Source organism: Sceloporus occidentalis, unplaced genomic scaffold (genome assembly GCF_023333645.1).
Source record: "Sceloporus occidentalis isolate IW3139 unplaced genomic scaffold, rSceOcc1.0.p SCAF_18, whole genome shotgun sequence".
Classification (NCBI taxonomy): domain Eukaryota; kingdom Metazoa; phylum Chordata; class Lepidosauria; order Squamata; family Phrynosomatidae; genus Sceloporus; species Sceloporus occidentalis.
In genome coordinates this window covers 12,593,887-12,617,357 of record NW_028316998.1, presented here as the reverse complement: position 1 = coordinate 12,617,357, position 23,471 = coordinate 12,593,887, and the positions used below count along the sequence as shown (strand labels likewise).

The 23,471-nt window shown below is 37.5% G+C and overlaps 1 protein-coding gene across 1 annotated transcript in view; it reads left to right on the top strand.

The window, feature by feature from the left end:
- The window catches only part of LOC149302665 (polypeptide N-acetylgalactosaminyltransferase 12-like), a 33,889-nt gene extending 10,875 nt beyond the window's left edge, over window positions 1–23,014 (top strand). Inside the window, exons 3-13 of the mRNA XM_089482301.1 lie at window positions 3,698–3,720; window positions 4,800–4,996; window positions 9,422–9,591; window positions 9,980–10,169; window positions 10,497–10,682; window positions 13,512–13,629; window positions 16,344–16,520; window positions 21,229–21,360; window positions 21,788–21,901; window positions 22,429–22,584; window positions 22,877–23,014. Coding sequence (XP_089338427.1) covers window positions 3,698–3,720; window positions 4,800–4,996; window positions 9,422–9,591; window positions 9,980–10,169; window positions 10,497–10,682; window positions 13,512–13,629; window positions 16,344–16,520; window positions 21,229–21,360; window positions 21,788–21,901; window positions 22,429–22,584; window positions 22,877–23,014 — 1,601 coding nt within the window. The remainder of the gene's footprint in view (window positions 1–3,697; window positions 3,721–4,799; window positions 4,997–9,421; window positions 9,592–9,979; window positions 10,170–10,496; window positions 10,683–13,511; window positions 13,630–16,343; window positions 16,521–21,228; window positions 21,361–21,787; window positions 21,902–22,428; window positions 22,585–22,876) is intronic.
- Window positions 23,015–23,471: the final 457 nt, after the last annotated feature.

Below are 23,471 nucleotides of genomic sequence, written 5' to 3'. Positions count from 1 at the left end.
GGGCAAAAGGCACTTCTTTTTAGTCACTGGGCTGGTACTACTTGTGCTACCCTTTAACTTTGAACGTGCTTCTGGTGCTTTAGGCTTTCCGTAAAAAACCATAGAGCTTGTGGGCCTAGCCGCACTACTACTGCCTGCTTTTGGTGCCTTTCCTTTACTTGATGATCCTTCAAGCAATGCTTCCCCAAATGATAAGCGAGAGCTTGGCCTACTTGGCCGACTAGACTGACGCAAAGGCTGCATCTTAGAACTGGTGGTGGTGCTGGTGGTGGTGCTGGTGGTGGCGGTGGTAGATGGAGCTTGTCCCTCCTTAGTCCCAAAAGGAGGATCCATTTCAAATTTTGTGTTGTGTGTGTAGTGTAGTGTAGTGTTTAAAAAACTATAAAAAAAATAAAAAAAAATAAAAATAAAAAAAAAGGAAAAACGAATTAAAGACAAAAAATTAGAGGAAGTTCTCTTCAGTGCTACTGCTTAAAAAGTAAAACTATGCACTACTGCACTGTGCTGTGTGCAATCTGCCAAAGTGCTAAAGTTATTTAAATTATTAACTCAAGATTAACTATTTAATAACTAGCAGTATTTTATTTTTAATTTGAATTTACACGGGCCTAAGAGCTTAGCCTACTACTATGCTAGCCTAAAACTATATTTCCTTACTATAAGTCTACCTCTAGGCAGACGCTCTCAAACCCACTAAGCTAAAGTGAGGTTAAATCAGATTCAGTATATAATTTATTAATTAATATTAAGTTATATAATATTAATAGATTAGAAATAATTTACTTATATATTATGTATTATAGATAGAAGAATATAGATTATGAATTAGAATTTAGAATTAGAATTACTTATATTATAGATTATGAATTAGAATTTATATTGTTATATATTATTTATAATATATTATAGATTAAGATTAAAGAAGATTAGAATTATTTTAGTACTACAGCTAGTAGCTTGAAGCTTTGCTTAGTACAGCTCGTCACAGTCAATTTTTCTTGAAAAGAATTAGAAATAAAATAAAATGTCACAGCAAAACAGTTAGCTTCACTGCTGGCTGCACTCACTAGCCCAACAAGTTCACTTCACTGATGGACTGAGGTGAGCAAAACACTAAGGGTACTTTTAATAAAATTGAAATAAAATGTAAAATAAATGAGAAAATCTTTGCAAAACAGTTAACGTCACTGCTTGCTGATCAAAAAAAAACACAGCACTTATGCGGCTGCACTCACTAGCCCAACAAGTTCACTTCACTGATGGACTGAGGTGAGCAAAACAAATGAAATAAAATGAAAGATTAATTAAGAAAAATTGACTTGGTCTCTTGCTGTTGCTAAAACAAAGCACAAACTATAGAGCTGCAGCACCAGTACTAATAAGATTAGCTGAACTATACGCTAGTAGTAATTATTTAATATTATTACTTTTATTTATAGCTAATTTAATTAACTATTAAGACAAGAAAGAATTATAGAATTATTGATATTACTGATTTTAGATTAGACACTAGTAGATGTCTTGAATGTCTACAGTACACTCTACACTAGTATACTATTACTAACTATAACTGACAAATATATATATAATTTTATAATGAATTCAATTATTAATTATATTAATTAATATTACTGATTTTAAATTAGACACTAGTAGATGAATGTCTACAGTACACTCTACACTAGTATACTATAGAATATATATATATATATGACTGACAAATATATATATATATAATAATGAACTATTAAATTATAGATTCTATTAAATTATTATTTATAAATTCTATTTAATTTATAAAAGCAGGACAGGCAATAGGCACTAGTGCCAGCCCAGGGCAAGGGCACCCCAGTGCCACTGAGGCACTGGGTGCACTGTCAACTCAACAGCACTTACACTACAGTTGATGACAAATTAAATAAAAAAAATTAAATTAATCAAATTATTATTATTAATTATATTAAGTAGCACTGAAGTGAGGATGAAGTACACTGTGAGAAATGGCAGGCTAAGGCTTACCAGTCTCACACAGAACAGAACAATCTCTCTCTGTAACGCTCTGATGCAGCACAGCAGTGTTGCCAAAGCAGTCACAGCGAAAAATGAATAGATCTCTCAGGCAAGCTCTGGTCTTATAAAGGCGCCTTCAGAATTCAAAAAACAGCAGCACAGGCATTGGACGAGACCCTTAGCGTGACGTCACAAGAGTGAGCTGATTGGACAGACGAGATCAGCTCACTCCTGTTTGAAATTTTGGCGGCTGCGCGGCAAAAATGAAGACGATCACGAAGAATCTTCGATTCTTCGTGGTTGTGAGTCTTCGTCTTCTCCTACGTTTTGCCGGCACTGTATTCTCTTCGGCGTGTCTTCGGAACGAACAAAAAAACGGCCTCTTCGTGCTCGTTTTCATGTTTGCCCGAAGACGAATGCGCAAGTCTAGTTGTTGGTGCCAGACGAGTTGGTCTGAGTATTTCAGAAACTGCTGATCTACTGGGATTTTCACGCACAACCATCTCTAGGGTTTACAGAGAATGGTCCGTAAAAGAGAAAATATCCAGTGAGCGGCAGTTGTGTGTACAAAAATGCCAGAGGATAATGGGCAGACTGGTTTGAGATGACAGAAAGGCAACAGTAACTCTAATAACCACTCGTTACAACCAAGGTATGTAGAATACCATCTCTGAACGCACAACACGTCGAACCTTGAAGCTGATGGGCTACAGCAGCAGAAGACCACACGGGGTGCCACTCCTGTCAGTGAAGTATACCAGGAGCTGTCAATTCATGTCTGAAGTAAAATATGTGTAAAAAACAAACTGCAACTGTGTATCAAACTGGTTGCGATTCCTAAACGTTTCATATGATTTTTCTGTTCAACCCCTTAATTTAAAGCGGAAAGTCTGCACTTGAACTGCATCTTGATTGTTTTATTTCAAATCCACTGGTGGAGTACAGAGCCAGAATTATAAAAATGGTGTCGCTGTCCAAATATTTTTGGACCTAACTTTATTTTTGGTGAAATACTGTATATTTTGTCAAGCAAAAAAGCCCTGGCCTCCCATAGCCAATTTATGGGATGTATGTAGCTTGCGAATGGCACAAAACTCATGTAGGTGACAGAAGACATCACTTAAGAGAGGATAGGCCCATATAGGATGGGGTTAAATGCTAAAATTAGGACAAACAAGAATTAAACCATTTTTGCACCCTCTGACCCCCCAGCTTTGTTTAGACTAAAGCTCCCATGACCCTCATCATCTTACTGACTGAAGTTAATGGGTGTTATAATTAAAAAATGGTCATGTGCCCATCTTAAAATATATCTTTATCATTTTATTTTTTTCCATGACAACCATCACACCTGCAGGGATGAGGAAAACGTAAGGCTGGAAACTCAGCTAATAGTAACTGAAATCTCATATGAGATCATTTACCACATGACCTCCAAGGGTTGTGTGTAATTATTACTACTGGGGCAATTTGTGTTTAAAAAAGAAAGTTTCTATGTAACATGCTGGCTGTTACTTCAGTTAGCATGTTTTCTCAGCTCCCGCCTTAACACATTTTTAGTAACAGTATTATTTAATAAGTACGAGGCAGGACTTAAAGCAACTTTGGCTGTGACACACAGTAACCGGGCGGACAGAAGTGGCGGGAGGAGTCAGGGCTGGGTTGCGGCCTGTGTGAAAGGGGTAAGGTGACAAGGAGGAAGAGGAAGAAGTGGAGGTGCCGAGTCCTTAGAGAGGAGTGTAAGATAATGAGTAAGAAGCAGGCATGACACTGGCTGCGGCACGGGGACTGTCCTACGAAGCGCAACTTTGAGAGCTCAGCACTGGGACGGAGCAGAAGTTTTTTGAAAGAGGGAAGCTTTAAGTCGCAACTTGTACTGGAAAGCTGTTTCGGTGTCAGTGATAGGAGGTGGGGAAGGAAGTTGTCTTCACTTTTCTTGTGGGACTCATTACTTGTGAGAGTTAATGTGAATCTTAAGAATGTTCCGCCTCCCAGCCCAGCCTGATTGCGGAGTTAATGCGATGAATGAGATGAATGTGTAGGTAGAGGTGCGATATATCCCTCGCTCTCTGGATAAATGATCAGGCTGTGATACCTGTTCAGCCACTCTTCAGGACTGCATACAGGTTAAGAGATATTCATTTAATACAGTTATATTTATAAACTCAAGTGTTAGATCATTGCACACACATCTACTAACACACACACTAACACACACACAAATTGTAAATGTATACAAAAGTCTGCTGTACTTTCCTGTAAATAAATGTTCAGTCTGTTTGACACCTAGGTGCTGATATGGAAGCCTAGCCTGAAAATACCAACGTACACGTAATTGCTCTCTGGGATTCACAAAGAATGACTTGGAACTTGAGGACACTCCCTTCTGTCATTCAGTTTCTGCTGGGGCACCTGGTCACCAATCCTTTTGAGAACTGATACTTGTCCCTATCTGTGAAACGTCAAAACAGGTTTAAGCCACCTGCTAGATTGTTTAACTTAAGTTCTAATTATCTAGCTGTCTCCTAACCCTACCTTTGTCACTGTGTGAGTGTAGATAGTTTGGGCTTGTCAGGATGAGTAAGAGACGTAGGGGTTTGGTGAACTTATGGGTTCCAGTAAGGAGAAAGAAGGGACTCTATCTATTGGCAGCAATCGTCTGCACATTTTTCTTTGGCTCTCTGTTACTAAGCAAAGGAGGAGATCATCAGAACTCAAAAGGCCATGAAGTGGAGGAGAAGCATGACCGCAGGGAGGTATATGGTCCACGGGACCCAGTGTCCTATGAGCAGCTCAAGAGGCCAGTGTATGAAAAGCCTCCTTTGGATCCCACTGCATTGGGTGAGATTGGACGTCCTGTGAGACTCAACCTGCAAGGAAAGGAGAAGGAACTGGAAGAGGAAAGCATCAAAAAGCACCAAATCAACATATACCTCAGTGACAAGATCTCCCTGCACCGCAGGCTGGAGGAGAGATGGAATCCAATGTAAGTCACAGCTATGCTGAATCTTCTTTTAACGCATTAACATTTGATACAAAAGTTGCAGCTGTAAATCTTTTGTAATGATTGCATGTATAAATGCCTCTGTGTTCTAATTCAAAAGAACTGGGGCCAAAGTTAAATCAAGCAATTGTGACAAAATATAATAAAAAAAGTAAAAAAAAAAATAATAAAGAATTTATTTTAGTTTAGATATATTTGGTGCACTAGAGTTCCATAGTTTCTATGTTTCTAGGTAATGCAAAAATAGTGATATTAGTGACATTTGCACATGATAAAAAAAAAATGTGTACCCTCTTCAACCCATCTGAGATATTTTCATATAATTTACTAAATGCCAAAATACAATAAAAGATAATCAAGTTTATTGCCCAAACCAACTTTATTTATGATCTTTTTCAAAAGTGTGCACTCTTCCTTGCTTAGGGTAGGATGTGGCAGGCGCTGGAGAGATGCATCTTAGTAAGATGCAGTAGAGAAGCACCAGATTCGCAGCTTTGCTTTAAAATTATATCTAAAATAGACATAGCTTCCATATGGGCACCTCAAAAAGGAATCACAGAACATTACAATATATTACTTTACATTTTAGTTGGGATTCACTTCAAGGTTTAAAATGAAAGAAAATGTGGTTCTTCAATTTCTTATTAAATAACATTATTTAATAATTATAATAGTTTCTAGCTTCACTGGAGGCTATGCAATGTTTTCATATGAAATCATATGAAAGAAACAATGTAGAATATAATACAATTTTGTTAACATTGTATGGTTGTGGAATAGTGTTTCTAGGTGTGAGTCAGAGAAGAGTGGGCCAGTGAGGAACAAAGGTGAAGATCAGTCACAGTTCAATTTGTGTTTGTTTTCTAAAATACATAGTATGTCCAAGATTCTGTATTAGAGTGGCATTGGCATTTTGTTTTGCTGACATTGTTATTTTGTCTTCCTTTTTTTCAAGTAATCCTTTGTTTTATGAGTTTAGTCTTTTGGAAAGCAGTATTTGAAAGACTTTTTGCTTAAATACATGCATAAATGTCAAAAGGCAGGTTAAATATACATAATACTCTTGTGAGTCACAGTAATTGAGCAAATATTGTAACAAATGTGCAGCAAACGTATTACTTTTTTCATGGGGGAAAAAAAATAATGAAAAAATAATAATAATTAAAAAAAAAAAATCTATATATAAAATTTCCATCCAATTCTAATTTGTAATATGGGTTTTAAAGCAACTGTGGTTCACTTAGTGGGTTATTGCCAAGTATTAATACTTTGATCATTGTTTGTAAAGCAAATATTGTCTGACACGTATGTGTTCCAGGGTGTGCTTTGAATAGATCCTGTTTCCACGTTAACAAGCGTAAAATCCAGGATTGAATATGACCCAACAGACTTTTTTTTCTACCAGTCTACTATGAGAATTTTTAAGCTCTCCCTCAAACTACTTAAAGTAAACCCTTGTTTTGTGATCCCATAGGAAAATATATTTGATACTTTTTAGAGATACATATTATATACTGTCTGTATATGACATGTATACCATATCACTCAGTACAGAGAAACTTACTAAATAGTTTTATGGCATAGACTACTAGAACAGACAAAGTAATGGGGAAAGCAATGTAGGCTACTTGATTAAAAAGTGCAAACATATCTTTCTTATGGAGATTGCATAATGGTTCCCATGCAACCTAGGCTGTAAAGTAAATGTAGTTTGTGGCACTGATCTTGAAAAAAGAGCAGCATGGCTACTGATTAAGTGCTTGTTACTAAGTCTATATCCCAAAAGGCTGTGAAAAGAGAACCTTTTGTTGTAGGTGTACATATATATATATATATATCTTCCCTGCATGTGAAGGTGAACAGAACAAAGCCAAACATCTGGGCTTCGTCAATAAAGTTTGGTTGGTATCTCTGGGTGCATTGAGCAATGGGCCAAACGTATGTGGGCACCTTGTCACCACACCTATACAAGCTTGTTGAACATCTCATTCCAAAACCATTGGCATTAATTGTCCAAACAATTGTCCAAAATTTCTTTGAATGCTATAGAATTAACATTACATGTCAAAGTTTGGGAAGGTCCTTTCTTGTCTCAGCGTGATTGTGCCCCAGTGCATAAATCAAGGTCCATAAAGACATGTTTGACAGGTTTGGCGGAACTAAAGTAGCCTCACAGGCCCCGCTCATTAACCCCATCGAATACCTTTGTGATGAATTGGAATGCAGATTGCAAGCAAGGCTTTCTCATCCAACATTAATGCCTGACCTCACAAAAGCTCTTTTGGTTAAATGGGCACAGGTTTCCAAACACACACTCCAAAATCTTGTGGAAAGCTTTCCCAGAAGAGTAGAGACTGTTATAGCTGCAAAGGGGGGGGGGGGACTCCATATTAATGCCCATGGTTTTGTAATGGGTTGTCCAGGTGTCCACATACTTTTGGTCGTATAGTGTATGTATTGAGTTCACTTACAATTAGGGAAGGTACCCATGAACTATCGAATTGGCATGTATCTAAAATGATAAGCCACGAACAGGTAATACTTGTTAGCTTGCCCTTTGAGATTCTTCATACTCAACAACATTTCATAATTACTTGAGTTACATTGTTAATTTATAACAGAAGAGCTTGAACACAAGATACTATGGGGTTTAACCACAAAACCTAGGTTTGTAACAGTTTCGACCATAGTGTACAATGTATTTTCCCAGAATTAACTATGCCTTATAAAGGAGAAAACTTGGCCCATAGTAATACATGCTATTGCTATGATTTTTTGTCTGTGACCACAGAATACTTTTAAATGGAATAAACCCCTTGTTTTAAGTAATTTAATAGGTAATTTACAACATTAAACATTTTAGGAGTAATATAGTTGAAATGTTAAACAGATTTTGTAATTCAATTGAACAAATAGGGCAGCAATATACTCTACTGACATTAGATATCCCATGACATGATACATTGCATGACATCATTGCCACAATGCTATATTCTCCATATTACTATAGCTAAAGCCTTAAGTATTTATTACTTATGTACTTAATGATTTATTAAACAAATAATGGGCATGGATACTGAAAGTTCCTACTTAAAGCCAATATCCCTACAGGGAAAGCCCTAGTCTAGTGTATGGCATGCCCTGCCCTTGTTTCTTTGATATTTATCACATTGTCAACACCATAATTACTTGTAGAAACCTAAATAACCTCTTAACCTAGCAAACCACAGGGTGGTGGGAAAGTATTGCATTGATAAGGCTTTTCAGAGTGGAATCACAGGCTGTGTAATTTATTGCAAGATACAGTTTTGAGTACACACACACACACATATACAGTATATATATTAAAATATTAATACAAAAAATCTTTAACAACACAGTTGTTCTTGATATTTTTTACACTCTGCAGCAGATGACCCCAATTCTTTCCCACAAATTTGAGTGTAAAGTTATACTTGCATATTATACGCAGGTTTGCATTGTACCCGCAACTATACAGTATATACAATCCAGCTGCCTGATTTAATTGTGAGATGTGTTCTTTCAATATTGGAGTGCAAATTAGACTAACCAGCTCATAATCATTAATAAAACTCTATCAGCAAAGAAATATCTACATTTGTTTTGCATAAATGCACAATTAACAATTTAATTGATACAGCATTAGCTGATTACACTGAGAATGTTCAGATAACAGAACTGGATTTAATAAAAGACAATTCTGAACTCTAGATGATAACTATTATAATGTATTTTATTGCCTGCAGATCATCACTGGAAGTCTTTAGTTATAATAGTTGGAAATTAGACTTATTTCTCACTCTCCCTTTTGCCTCCACGAATAGGGTTTTGTGTTTTCTAGCACAATATCAGATTTTTCCATTAAGAAGCTGTAAAACCGGAACCAAATGACACATAATCCTACAGACTAGGAATCCATCCTAATTTACTTAGTGTGGGTGGGGTATAAACCAGTAAGGATGAATAGATTGAGGGTCTGATCCTGGTAGTAGATTTTGGAAAAAACCCAAAGTAATGTACTTAGTATTTGATACTTACCAACAGATTAATGTTTGGCGAAACTATTTATTTGGCATCTTGAATAATCTTTTTTTATCTGAAGGCAGGGCCTAATGTACTCTGTTATTTACCTCCCATTCATTTTAGAAGCCTTGTGTAGAGCTGACCAAGGCAATTTTTTTTTCTTAGTACTTACTGATAAAAAGAAACCTGGATGTTAATGTCCAGGTATTCAAAAATGATTTCCTTTATTCACATCATAGCACTTTGTCTCAAAAGGAAGCATGGCGCAGACTTCCCAGTTACAAGGGAGAACTCTGATCCTCTCAAACCTGTAGAGTAGTGATCTGATAAAATTTAACATGATTAAATGTTATTTTTTTGCAGGTGTAAAAATTTAAAATTTGATTATTACAAGTTACCAAGAACATCTGTGGTCATTGCCTTTTACAATGAAGCCTGGTCTACACTCCTGAGAACTGTCCACAGTGTTTTGGAAACATCACCAGATATCCTCTTGGAGGAAATCATTCTTGTCGATGATTATAGTGACAAAGGTAAAACATCTCTTTAATGTGTGTATAGTAGTTGAGAAGATGTTTGCATTAGGAGATTAGGTGGAAATTATATTTATGGTTATTGTATAAGTTAAAAGGTCTGTTTACCAAAAATGATTATTGGATATTCTCCTACAAGAGCATCTAACACAGAAGTATATATTTAGAGTTAATGAAGTGTAGATATTCATTTATTTGGATTTGTACAATCTGATATTCTTACCCACAGAAGACATTAAAAGACAAAGCCAAATATTGTTTGCTCTGGTAGTAATCCCTTTAACAACACCTAGCTAAAAGATGGAATCTGGGCACCTGTACTGTTTTTATATGCATTTTTCTGGAAAGTAGAATATATAAAGCAATAGACAATTTCTTTTCTCAACAGAGCACTTGAAGGAACCTTTGGAAAAACATATTTCCACTCTTAGAAAAGTGAGACTTGTCCGCGCAAATAAAAGAGAAGGGTTAGTGCGTGCCCGCCTTTTGGGTGCCTCCACTGCTACAGGAGAAGTTTTGACCTTTTTGGATTGTCATTGTGAGTGTCATGAAGGCTGGCTGGAACCTCTACTGGAAAGGTATAAGGGCTAGTATTCTTGATCAGGGGTAGCCAACAGGTAAATCTCTGGGTGTTTTTGGACTTTGGTTAACTAGATTCTGTTGAGCATCATGGTTGTTTTAGTAGGCAGCTGTGCTCCACTACTATAATATAGTACATATACATCTTTATATAAGTGGCTCCTGTTACATAGAAGCATAGGCATGTATATATAATCAGTATGTTGCGTCTCCACTCCAGGTTTGGCATAGCTTAGCAGGTGTATTTCTAATATCAACAACAAATAACAATACCTTAATGTTATCTTTGCAAAGCTATTTTTTAACGTCTACTTTTTGTTATTAAGGATTCGTGAAAAGGAATCAGCTGTTGTTTGCCCGGTGATCGATGTGATTGACTGGAATACTTTTGAGTATTTGGGCAATGCAGGCGAACCTCAGATTGGAGGTTTTGATTGGAGGCTGGTTTTCACTTGGCATTCAGTGCCAGAGAGAGAGCAAAAGCACAGACGGTCTAACATTGATGTGATCAGGTAAATACTATCTACTTAATTTATTTATCTGGGAATGAAAAGGTTTTTTTATAAAAATGTTGTAAATATGATTCTGCAATCTTAACTTACGCTAAAGTTTCTCTGCATTTGTTGTCCGATACATTAATTATTGAGCAAGGTTTCAACAATTAAACCAGGGGCGTACCTAGAGTATTTGGCACCTGGGGCGGATCCTGTATGTGGCACCCCTCCCCCACAAACACTTTAAAACTGCATAGCTTCTATCGTTATATACTGGCGTAGACATTGAAGGTGGTACAGCATTACTGTTATCATTATATATTGAGGCAGACATTGACGGTGGTACAGCATAACACTTAACACTATATACTGAGGCAGACATTGACGGTGGTACAGCGTAATCCCTATCACTATACATTGAGCCAGACATTGATAATAGTGCAGCATAACTCCTATCACTATATACTAAGCCAAACATTGATGTGGTTTAGGCCTACCACTTCACTTTCTGGCTTAGGGATTCACCGAAACTTCTGGACTGAAACCGAAAATGCAGCATTTACCTGTCCGAACTGAATATAACCCCCCACCATAAAAAAAATTCTCACACTTTCATTTAAAGTAAGTAACACAGCAAAATAGGACACAAAAATTAATGAACAATATTAATATATATATGATTGTTAACAGCAATCACACTCCTATCATGCCCAGGCATACCCAGATTCCAGCATGTACTAGCTGACTTGGCATGATAGGAGTATGATTGCTGTTAGCATCTATATACATCTATCATATACACAAACACTTTAACAGTCACTCACTAATTCACACTTTCATTCATATAATTAATTCACACAATCATTTATTCTCTCACCCATTCACACAAATTTACACATTCATTAATGCATTCTCACAAACTCATTAATTATCTCCCTCATTCAGACAATTCATCCACACATTCACTCATTCTCACTATCTACCTTTCCCCCTTTTCTACCCCCTTCTCACTATCTACCCCTCTTCACACTATCTGACCCCCTCCCTCCCCACTATCTACCCCCCTCTCCACTATCTACCCTCCTCTCCCCACTATCTACCCTCTCCCCCTTTGTAGTTAAAGGACTTACCATTCAGAAGTCCTGCGGTGGGAGCACGACGCCTCCGTCTTCCGGCTCTGCCGCTGATTCCTGCTCTGCCGCTGTGCTGCTTCACTGCTGAACGCCGAAATATGACGTCATATTTCGGCGCTCAGCATGAGATGCCGGCAGCGCGACGGAGTTAGAAGCCTTGCGAAGGAGACTGAGGGGCGCTGAGCGGTTGCACCCCTCTGTCTCCTCCGCGTAAAAAAAAAATAAAAAAAAAATGACGACGCTGGGGACAATCAGGGACATGTGGCACCCCCGATGAGCGGTCCGCCCCCCCCGCCCCACGCTAGGTACGCTACTGAATTAAACGAAATACTGTTATATAGTAAGAATCAAATGTTTCCAGGTAGATTATGTGTTTATGTGTAAAAAAAGGTGAGAAAAACCAGTATAGGGAATAGGATAGTGAATGGTAGGAATAATCAACCTTAATGACTTTCCTTGTGTATCTGGAACCACAGCTGCAACCCTTAAGCAACACTCTCCGGGTGTTGAAGTAATACAGCAAAAAGTCCACTAGGGGGCGCTCGTATGTTCCATTCAATGAAAAATAAAAATAAAACAGAGAAATTATTATGTGTTTAGAATACTGAATATTCAGTGTTTATAATTTGATTTACTAAACTTTCAAGTCAAAACCTAGATTTTTTATCTGCACGAGAGTAGATATTTTGTGCTGTTGTTTATAAGATAGGCTATTGTGCACACTTTTGTTTGCGCTTTTCAGCTGTTGTCATATAATGTAAGTAGATATATGTTTTGATCTATGTACACGCAAACAGTTAATAAATTGTTGCATTTTAAAGTAGGTACCTGTTTTTTATGAAAAATATAATTTATGATGTGTACTTACAGTCCAAAAAACTGTGGCTTTTTTTATGTGTATTTCTAGTGAGAGGGGCACCAGGTGTTTGGGCACCTATTTTACCCCAGAGATCTTTCTTGTTGTTGTCATAAGGGGATGGTACCCCTTATGACAACAACTTTTAATGTACTATATGTACCCCTGGATATTTTTTCTTGCTCAAAAACAATCCAGTTTATTCTTAAAAGCTTCTGCAGTTCTTACGACCATTTCCATAAGCAGTGCATCACAGAGCCCTTACACTGAAAAATATCCTTTGTTTAAAATGAAACAATGGCTCCTCTAATCTTAATAAACGGCCTATTGTTTTTATTGTTTTTTTTTGTGTCATATGAAAAAAAGTATTGGCACACTGTGATGGTCATCTCTTAGCTGCTTGTTTTTTAAAGTTAATATATCCAAATTAGCTGAATGATCCTTATAGCTAAAGCATTCCTTTCCCTTTGCTAATTGTATTGCTCTTCATTGTACTTTTTCCTATTCAGTCACATCTCTTTCATGAATTGGTACCCACAATATAATTGTGTATTTTTAATGAGGCATAACTAATGTTTTGTATTGAGGCAAAATCTAATTTTTTTAGGTCTTGCATTGATATCCTTATTAATGCATGCTAGAGAATTGTTAGTTTTATTAGTTGGTACTGGACATTGGATATTGTAAACTGAGTTTAGCATAATTAGCATGTATATTTTTAATAGCCAAAATCCAGGAGGACCCAGGACAGCATCTTAATATAGTTCAGCAAACTTCTAGTTGAAAATAATATCTATAATAAAGCTTGCGGTTCATGTTTAAGATAGTAGTAACAGTAAATGTTTTCTATCCTCCTAGCTCTCCAACGATGGCTGGTGGATTGTTTTCAGTGAGCAAGAGGTACTTTGAATATCTAGGCTCTTATGATACTGGAATGGAAGTTTGGGGTGGAGAAAATTTGGAGTTTTCATTTAGGGTAAGTTGACAATTTGTTCCGTATCTTAAACTTTCAAGCTGACACAGCTTTTGAAGGGGTATTTAACCCCTTAACGACAATTGCCGGTCCTGGCACGACACGGAAAAGCATGTGCTTTACGACAATTGACGTGCCAGGACCGGCACGTCTTTAAACGGGTGCAGAAAGCGATCTGTTTTCGCTTTCTGCACCCAAAAAACGTTGCTGAATGCCTCGACCTCGAGGCATTCAGCAACGCCGCGATCGGAACGAAGGGGCCATCTCAGGCCCCTCCACGGGGCGTCAACATCCGCCATACTTTGTATGGCGGCGGACGCCCGTTTTAAAAGCGTTCAGGAGGCATCCAGCGACACCAAACACTTACCTTTCGATGGGCTGTGACGGCTCCAGGGAGGGCTGGCACAGCCGCAGCTGCCGATGATCTTCGCCGTCAAGCAAGATGGCCGCTGCCCTGTAACAGGAACCAACAAATTTTAAAAGTTCGCTAGATGGTCCAGACCATCTAGAGAACTTTGGCTCCACTTGCAGGTTGAATACAGGTACTGCATTCACCATGCACGTCAATGGAACCCAGCTTTCTAATCACAGTGTGATTAGTAAAAATAAATTAAAAAATAAAATAAAATTAATAATAATTAGAAAAAAAATAGTAAAAAACTAGTAAAATGTAAAAATCATTTCCCACTGATGTCAGTATCAGGGGAACCTCCAAGTTGAAAAAAAATGTTAATTTTTTTTTTTTAAAAAGACAAAAAAAAAAAATATATATATAAAAAATATATTTTTGTGAGCAAGTCCTAAAATTAGCATATTAGCTTAAAACAATTCTCGCATGGAAAGAGTTAAAATACTGGCATATTAAATGCCCGTGGGGTGTCTACTTTTAAAAAAGGTATGATTTGATGGGGTAAATTGAATTGGCCAGGTTCAACAACGTCCCAATTAACACCGGGGGAAGGATGGCCACACACCTAATTTCCAATTAGAAAAATGCACATGTACCAAATGTGGCCTTTTAGTTCCCACAAAAATGACAAACCCATGCATGTGGGATATCACTGCACTCAGGAGATGTTGCTGAACACATTATGGGGTGTCGTGTGACAGCGGCATATACCAGGAGCTGTAAATTCATACATAAAGTAGGTGTGTGTGGGAAAAATACACACACAAAAATACTACTGCAAACTTTGAAAACATGCTGGTGGTAAAATGTGTGCATGCAAAGAGTTAAAATACCAGCATTTAAAATACCCTGTGGTGTCTAGTTTTGAAAAATATATGGTTTTGTTGGGCACACTGAAATGGCCCGGCTCAAAGATGTACCAAATAGGGCATGGGCAGTGGATCCCCAAATGCCAAAGTTCAACATTGAAAAATGCGCATGCCCCAAATGTGGCCCTTTTGCCCCCAAACGGCCAGGCAAAATCATTCATGTGAGGTATCGCTGTACTCAGGAGATGTTGCTGAACACATATTGGGGTGTTTTGTGATAGTGACATATACGAGAACTTTTTAATTCATACCTGAAGTAAAATGTGTGTGGAAAACCAAATGCAAAAAAATGACTACCACAAAGTTTGACAAAGACTGGTGGTAGATATGGTGCATGGAAAGAGTTAAAATACTAGCATTTGAAATACCCTGGGGTGTCTAGTTTTCAAAAATATATGGGTTTATTGGGCACACTGAAATGGCCCGACTCAAAGATGTACCAAATAGGGCATAGGCAGTGGATCCCCAAATGCCAAAGTTCAACATTGAAAAATGCGCATGCCCCAAATGTGGCCCTTTTGCCCCCAAACAGCCAGGCAAAATCATTCATGTGAGGTATCGCTGTACTCAGGAGATGTTGCTGAACACATATTGGGGTGTTTTGTGATAGTGACATAAACGAGAACCTTTTAATTCATACCTGAAGTAAAATGTGTGTGACAAAACAAATGCAAAAAAATGACTACCACAAAGTTTGACAAAAACTGGTGGTAGATATGGTGCATGGAAATAGTTAAAATACTAGCATTTGGAATACCCTGGGCTGTCTAGTTTTCAAAAATATATGATTTGATGGGGTAAATTGCATTGGCCGGATTCAAAGATACCCGAAATGGCACATGGGGGGAAGAATTACCAGATTTGGAAAAAATGGCTTTGAAATAGCAAAACGCTACCTGTACTTATTGCCCCATAATGGGTAGAAAAAAGCAAAAAAACATAAAAACATTGGGTATTTCTAAACTCAGGACAAATAGTAGAATCCATTTAGCAGGTTTTTTCATTACCTTTTATAGATGAGTAAAAGATTTTTCAACTAAAAGTTAGAAACAGTCATTTTTTTCTAAATTTTTCACCATATTTTATACTTTTTTTTAGTAGTAAATAATATGATACAATCAAAACAATGTCATCTAAAGAAAGCCCTTCTTGTCCTGAAAAAAACAATATCTAATGTGTGTGGGTTCAGTAAACGGGAAAGAAGAAAATTACAGCTAAACACAAGCAGCGCAGAAATGTTAAAAAGGCCATTGTCACGAAGGGTACAAAAAGTAAAATCAGCCTTTGTCACGAAGGGGTTAAGCAATCTGAATGAAATCCAAGTAGCACCTCTGTTTACTTACCTGGCAGCGGCACAGACCCAACCTACCAGGCTTGCAGAGGACCAGTGTTTGCTTGCTGTGCATGTACTGATTATATGTCCCACATTGTCTTCGTAGATCTGGCAGTGTGGGGGAAGTCTTGAGGTTCACCCATGTTCCCATGTTGGCCATGTCTTTCCCAAACAAGCCCCGTATTCCCGTAGTAAAGCTTTGGCCAACAGTGTCCGGGCAGCGGAAGTATGGATGGATGAATATAAAGAGCTGTACTACCATCGGAACCCACATGCACGCTTGGTAAGCTTGCCAAAAAAAGAGAATACTGTCTAGTAACGGGAGGAAGTTTATGGTGAACTTGTGCTTTAACAGCCAAATAATTCATACATTTTAAATTCATTATTTCTAGAGAAATTTCCATGGTTGTGGAAAACACTACATATACGTAATTTGCATAAAGCCGATCGGTGACCTTTCCTAAATGTAACTGAATTTACCTTTTAAAAATAATCAATATATATGCATTAGAAACCCAGCTAATATTATGTACAATGGCAGCAGTCATCTTATTTTCTTCTTCTCTGTATATTCCTAAGTACAGTATTTGTCCCATTAACTTATTTTTGTTGCATTGCTGATGGTTCAGGGTTCAAAAAATGAAGTTCCCCATTAAAGCTTTCTTAGTTACAGGTGCAATTTTTGTGAACCATGGACCCAGCTTGAAAAAGACAAGCCTAACAATAAATGGAATCATTTTGCCAGTTGTAAGAAATTATGACCCTCTTACAAGGTTATTCTTTTAGGGAATGTGTGACGAATAAAGCACAAATACAAGCCTATAGAAAAATGTATATTGATATTGAACTAGGCTACTGTTACAGGTTATAAAACATATAACATACAGAAAACATTTGATAATAATACAAAACAAAAGGGATACTTAAGCACATTCTTGGGAAACCTCTCTCAGCTCACAGGCTTCTCCCGAACGCCATCTTGCGCAGCTTCGTTCTGAGTCTCCTGACCCAGGACACTTCTGTTTGCTGCGCTCTCCTTTCTCAGACTCTCTTTTCTCCCTCTTCTTTCTCCGACTCTTCTTTCTCTCAGACTCTCCTTTTCTCAGACTGCTCTTTCTCCTGCAGCCCCTAACTAGTCATCCCAGAATTCCTTGTACCTCCCAGAAAGTGGTTCACCCAACCCCTCTTTTCAGACATTTCCTGTATGACCCAATTATGGAGGAGACAGGTAGTCTATGCAAACATGCACACAGTTATGTTAATATACATCGGCTTCAGTTGTCTGACCCCCTGTGGGGTATCCCACCTCTGTTGGAGCCTTTGTTCCAAACCCTTTGTAATGCATTACTATGCAAATTACCTTACATTGTAAAACCAGATATCTCACCTTATAGAAACTCAAATCGTCCCCAAATCATTATGCAATCAATGTAATGTCCTATGTTAAAGGCACCCTTCATTTCTTACAATCCCCACCTAGAGGGCGAATGACTCCCATAGAAAATGAGCCCTCTCAAATAAATAAGTACACTTAGCCCATGTGCCATGAAAGATTGTATGTTTTCACTGAGACACGAGTGACCTGACAACCACAGATATTTAAAATTTAGGGTACTGTAAGGCATAATTTAGCCAAATCATAGAGGCACTCACAGTTATCATTTTTCACTAATAGTTTGAATTCCTTCAGCCATATCTTTAACCTTCCATTACCCTCACAGACTTGGCATCACTGCAACCATTTGTGTTCACTCCCATCACTCTCAGGTACCTGTGCCACCAACACTGCTCCCACCATAGCTTCCTTTAACCCTCGAATTGCATGCCTTGTTCTAGGCCTCTGACCTCTGCCCACCGTGACATCTGGTGTATTTTCATACCAACAGCATTCCCTTTGCTGTTCACTTACACAGTGTATTGAAGAGACCACACCAGAAAGAAACTCGGTTTATTGATTGTGTGTAGTGGTAATACTCGTGAAGGTGTCTGCGCACGTTTACTGAAACCTGTATAGCTGGAGTGGGTTTGTGCTTCAGCCCTTGAAGGTGTTTGATACTTCGCCCATGGCTTCTGGAAATTAAAAGATACTCTACACAGAAAGTGTGTATTGTTATCTTGCCCAAATTACTAGTGGTTCTCTTATCCTTCTTGTCTCAGCATTAATATCTGGCTTTACAGATCTAAAACATTGTAAACACATAAAATACACAAAACATACATACAGTACATAACAGATACTAAAATACTAAGACTTCCCATAACAGTAACCTTGTGGTATCTTCAGCATCCACTTTGAGAATGTTAATTTTAAACAATCTCTATGAAGATGGAGAGAGAACAAAAAGGAGATTGAATGCTACCATTACATTCACAATGTCTTGGCAGGATGCAATCTATATAAAATAAAATATAAAAAGTCTGTTGCCATTCAGAAATATGAATAAAAATCAGATTGAGATTATATTTTGTTTGTAACCAAAAATTAAAACAAAACAAAAATCTAGAGCAGCAAAAATATATACTGCTGAAGACCAACAATAATGTTACATAATCACATCTCTCCACTGTGATCAAAACATAAACCCCATATTGGCAAATGTATTCAATCCAGCAGCAAACAAAAATTAAGATATCTGTAGCTGGCAGTGCAGGCGTCCTAAACTAATAAAACAAAAATAATTTGAAATTTTGCCCACCTGACTGTACTGAACGAATTTAGAGGCTTATCCTTAAGAAAAATAAAAATAGATATTAAGGTCCTCTATTAATATTTTGAATTTCCTGCAAGAAATCACACGTGTTAATGTCCCGATCTCCTCACAGGTTTGTCTCCTTTCTTTTTCATTTAGTATCGTCTCTTTTTCTGAAAAACAAAACTTTAAACAAATAGATTAGCATCAACAACAAATAGAATGTTACAACAACAAATCTAGAAGAGCACACTAGTTTTCTTCTGATTTAGCTATCTTTTTGTTTCCTAGCATTTCTTTTATTCTGGACACTTCTGTCTTTACAATGTCCAGTTCCTTCATATACACCGTTACTTTACACTGTAGCTCATTTTTCTCTTTTTCTACTCTTTCTTTCTGTGCCTTAATAACATGGTAGGGAACCCAGGGCTTCATGTAGTCTTTTCTAACACCATTACCTCTTCCCTGAGATCCCCACCTAGTATAATTAAAACAATTCTTATCTCCCTGCCTCCAGCTATCAACCATGGGTATTTCCTGAACATGGTGTTCTTTGGCAGAGCGAGAGTGGCAATTTCTGGCAAAATGTCCTACTTTACCACAAGCAAAACATTTAAAGGCTTCCCTTTTACCTATGGGTCCTTGATTGTTTTGGAGCCTGATTTGATATAACTGTCTCTGAAGCGAGGGGCTTAATACAGACACAGGCTTTGCAATCATTTTGCTGTGATTTCGGATGACTTTATGATTAGCATTATTGTGCTTCTCATCTAAACCTTGCCCATCTATTTCATTCACATCATCATTTTTTAACACTTTGACTGCAGCCACAACATCATTTCTTTTCTGTAGCTGTACATTTAACTTGTCACTTATAGCTGTGCAATGCACACGATCAGCCTCCCTCTTACTGCAAGCTGCCAGGGTCCTAATCTCCCCCTCTGCATCCTTCAGCCTCTGAGTAAGCCGCTCATTTGCACTACGCAATTCCTCATTTTCCTGCAAAGTCTGCTGGTTGCTTACACATAAAGCTGCAGCATTCTGTGCAAAAATCTTACACTTTTCAAGTTCAATGTTCAAATTTACAACTTTTGCTTCCAAAAGTTCTTTTTGCTCTTTCATTGATTTGTACTGCTCCGCTATCCAACGGGCAGCAAAATCCAGAACAGTTTTCCCCTTTGATTTGGATAATTTCTTTTCATAAATTGCCTTGGCCACATACTCCTGAGCTTGGAACCATGGATCTGAGGTTCCTACTATATACTGAATAATACCATCGGGGTTTGTGGCCCTAGCAACCTTTTTCAATAAACCCTCCATCATTAACAAAGCAGAATTCACTGAAATTTGTATATGCAAAACCCGAACACTATCCCAATTCAACACACAATATATACACTTATAAATATACTCATAAATCACACTAAATCCCTCCTGCCTGGCTCGCCAATATGTAAGAAATTATGACCCTCTTACAAGGTTATTCTTTTAGGGAATGTGTGACGAATAAAGCACAAATACAAGCCTATAGAAAAATGTATATTGATATTGAACTAGGCTACTGTTACAGGTTATAAAACATATAACATACAGAAAACATTTGATAATAATACAAAACAAAAGGGATACTTAAGCACATTCTTGGGAAACCTCTCTCAGCTCACAGGCTTCTCCCGAACGCCATCTTGCGCAGCTTCGTTCTGAGTCTCCTGACCCAGGACACTTCTGTTTGCTGCGCTCTCCTTTCTCAGACTCTCTTTTCTCCCTCTTCTTTCTCCGACTCTTCTTTCTCTCAGACTCTCCTTTTCTCAGACTGCTCTTTCTCCTGCAGCCCCTAACTAGTCATCCCAGAATTCCTTGTACCTCCCAGAAAGTGGTTCACCCAACCCCTCTTTTCAGACATTTCCTGTATGACCCAATTATGGAGGAGACAGGTAGTCTATGCAAACATGCACACAGTTATGTTAATATACATCGGCTTCAGTTGTCTGACCCCCTGTGGGGTATCCCACCTCTGTTGGAGCCTTTGTTCCAAACCCTTTGTAATGCATTACTATGCAAATTACCTTACATTGTAAAACCAGATATCTCACCTTATAGAAACTCAAATCGTCCCCAAATCATTATGCAATCAATGTAATGTCCTATGTTAAAGGCACCCTTCATTTCTTACACAGTTGTAGCCACAACATTAAATCATATCAAACAAAAACATGACAACATAAGTAATATAAGAAAAACATAATTATCTTTGTTAGTATAGGTCTATGCATTCTGTTTATTTATTTGTATATGTTATAGGAACCATATGGGGATGTAACAGAGAGAAGGCAACTTAGACAGAAACTCCAGTGCAAAGATTTCAAATGGTTCTTGGAGAACATTTACCCAGAGATTCATGTTCCAGAAGACAAACCAGGACAATTTGGAATGGTAGGTGCCTCATTGGGAGGGCCAACATATTTGTACACTTGATATTTTTCCACGGGACCAATCTCCATCAGTGAATCTGATTTCTATATTTTCTTCTTTGAATACCACATGAGGTCGAAGCTGTCTGGACTGTTTATGAAATTCGGTTGTTGCTGTGCGGAGGTAGTTTAGTAAAATGTATTTGTAATTCCAGATCTATATAGCTCCCTCTGATGAAGCGTCCTCATCTCCTCTTACATTGTAAGATATTCCTCAAGTATTGCAGGCAATATCTAGATATATATATATATATATAATTTGTATTATGAAACTAGTAAAATAGTGATATTTTGACTTGATTCTACTCGTTGCCTGAGTTCTCCACAACTTTCTGGAAGGGAAGATTAGACAGCAGCGACTGAAACATGTCAACATTTCTACTCCACAGCTGAAGAACAAAGGAATGCTCAATTATTGCTTTGACTACAATCCACCAAATGAGAATGAGGTCACCGGACAGAAGATCATTTTATATCCATGTCATGGTATGGGACAAAATCAGGTAAGAATTTCTCTGAAAACCATTCTCGTAGGACGCATAGTGTCATTATTATCTGTTAATTTTCATGCTTTTGTAGACAGAACATAATTAGGAAGCATACATCTTTCTTGGCATTGTTTGAAAATGCTCTTGCGCCTACATAGTGAAAAAAGAAAAGGTTTTAGCAATACCTGTTTTAACAATACGATAATACCATATTACACCTGTGTTATGAGAACCATAATACAGCCGAGTGTTTTGAAAGCTTGATTTACCCAGCCACTAGAAGTTTTGGCAGAATATTTTTCCATCACAGCTACAGGTGATGATAACAATTGTGGACTACGCAGACTACTCAGACCATTTATTGAAAAACCTTCAATTGAAAACCTTCAATTAAATAAGCTACACATACCTAAAATACATACTTCCGTGCCCACATAAAATAATACGATTCTTTATATTTAATACCTTCATTTTATTATAAATATTTCCGGTGTTTACAGCCCTCCCATGATTTACATTAATGTTTAATATTTGTTTTTCAGTTCTTTGAATATACATCGTACAATGAAATCCGCTACAACACCAGGCAGCCTGAAGGATGTGCTGCAGTTGATCCAAATACTGATCATCTCACAATGTACTTATGTCGTGAAAATGGTCAGAGTGTGCCTGATAATCAGAAGTTTATTTTCCGAGAGGTACATTTTATTTGTTGATAAATGCTTATAAGTGATCTGATTTTTATATGTGGGATTTTCTCAGTCTGTGATGATGTCTTAGGGGAAATCAATATAGTCACAGTTGTATATGTATTATGATTAGATTTTCTAAAGGAATTAAGTGCTGTATTGTCTGTTGCCAGTGGACTCCGTGTTAGATATTGGGTGCCTTGCCCAATCAATCAAAAAAAGTTAGCATTTTTGGCTATTTTGTTTGACCATTATTTTACAAAATTGGTATGCTAATTACTGCCTATATGTTATTTCACAGGATGGTAGTTTACTTCACCAGCAGACCCAAAAATGTGTGCAAGCTGAGAAAAACACTGAGACAAACCATCCTGAACCTAGGTTACGGCCATGCGCAGACACTGACCTACAGAAATGGTTCTTCCAAGAGAGGAGCTGAGCCGCATGGACATTTTATTTTAATTACGTTAACAGTAAACCAATATTCCAGACCAAAAACCCTTACTTATAAAAAGCAATAACCAGAAGAGACTGATCACTGTTTTTAGTTTTAAGTTGAATGGGTGTTAATGGCAAATTATTTTTTGGTGGGGTAGAAGAATTATTGGGAGCCTTAAATGTGTGCATACATTTACAGTTTTATGTTATTGTGTGTGGGTTTTTTTTGTAATTTACATTGGTTCCATTTATGCAAAATAAGTACAACAATTTAATTATTTTTTTATCATCCCAAGTGAAAAAACACCTCCTAACAATACTCTTCTATCCTTGGATAGCTGCTTACAGGAATCTTAGTTTTCATGGCAATGTCAATATTACACATACCCACCTTTACAGAAGTAAAGTGTTGTTGCGTATTGATTCTACTTCACATAAACATCTCCAGTGCAGATCAA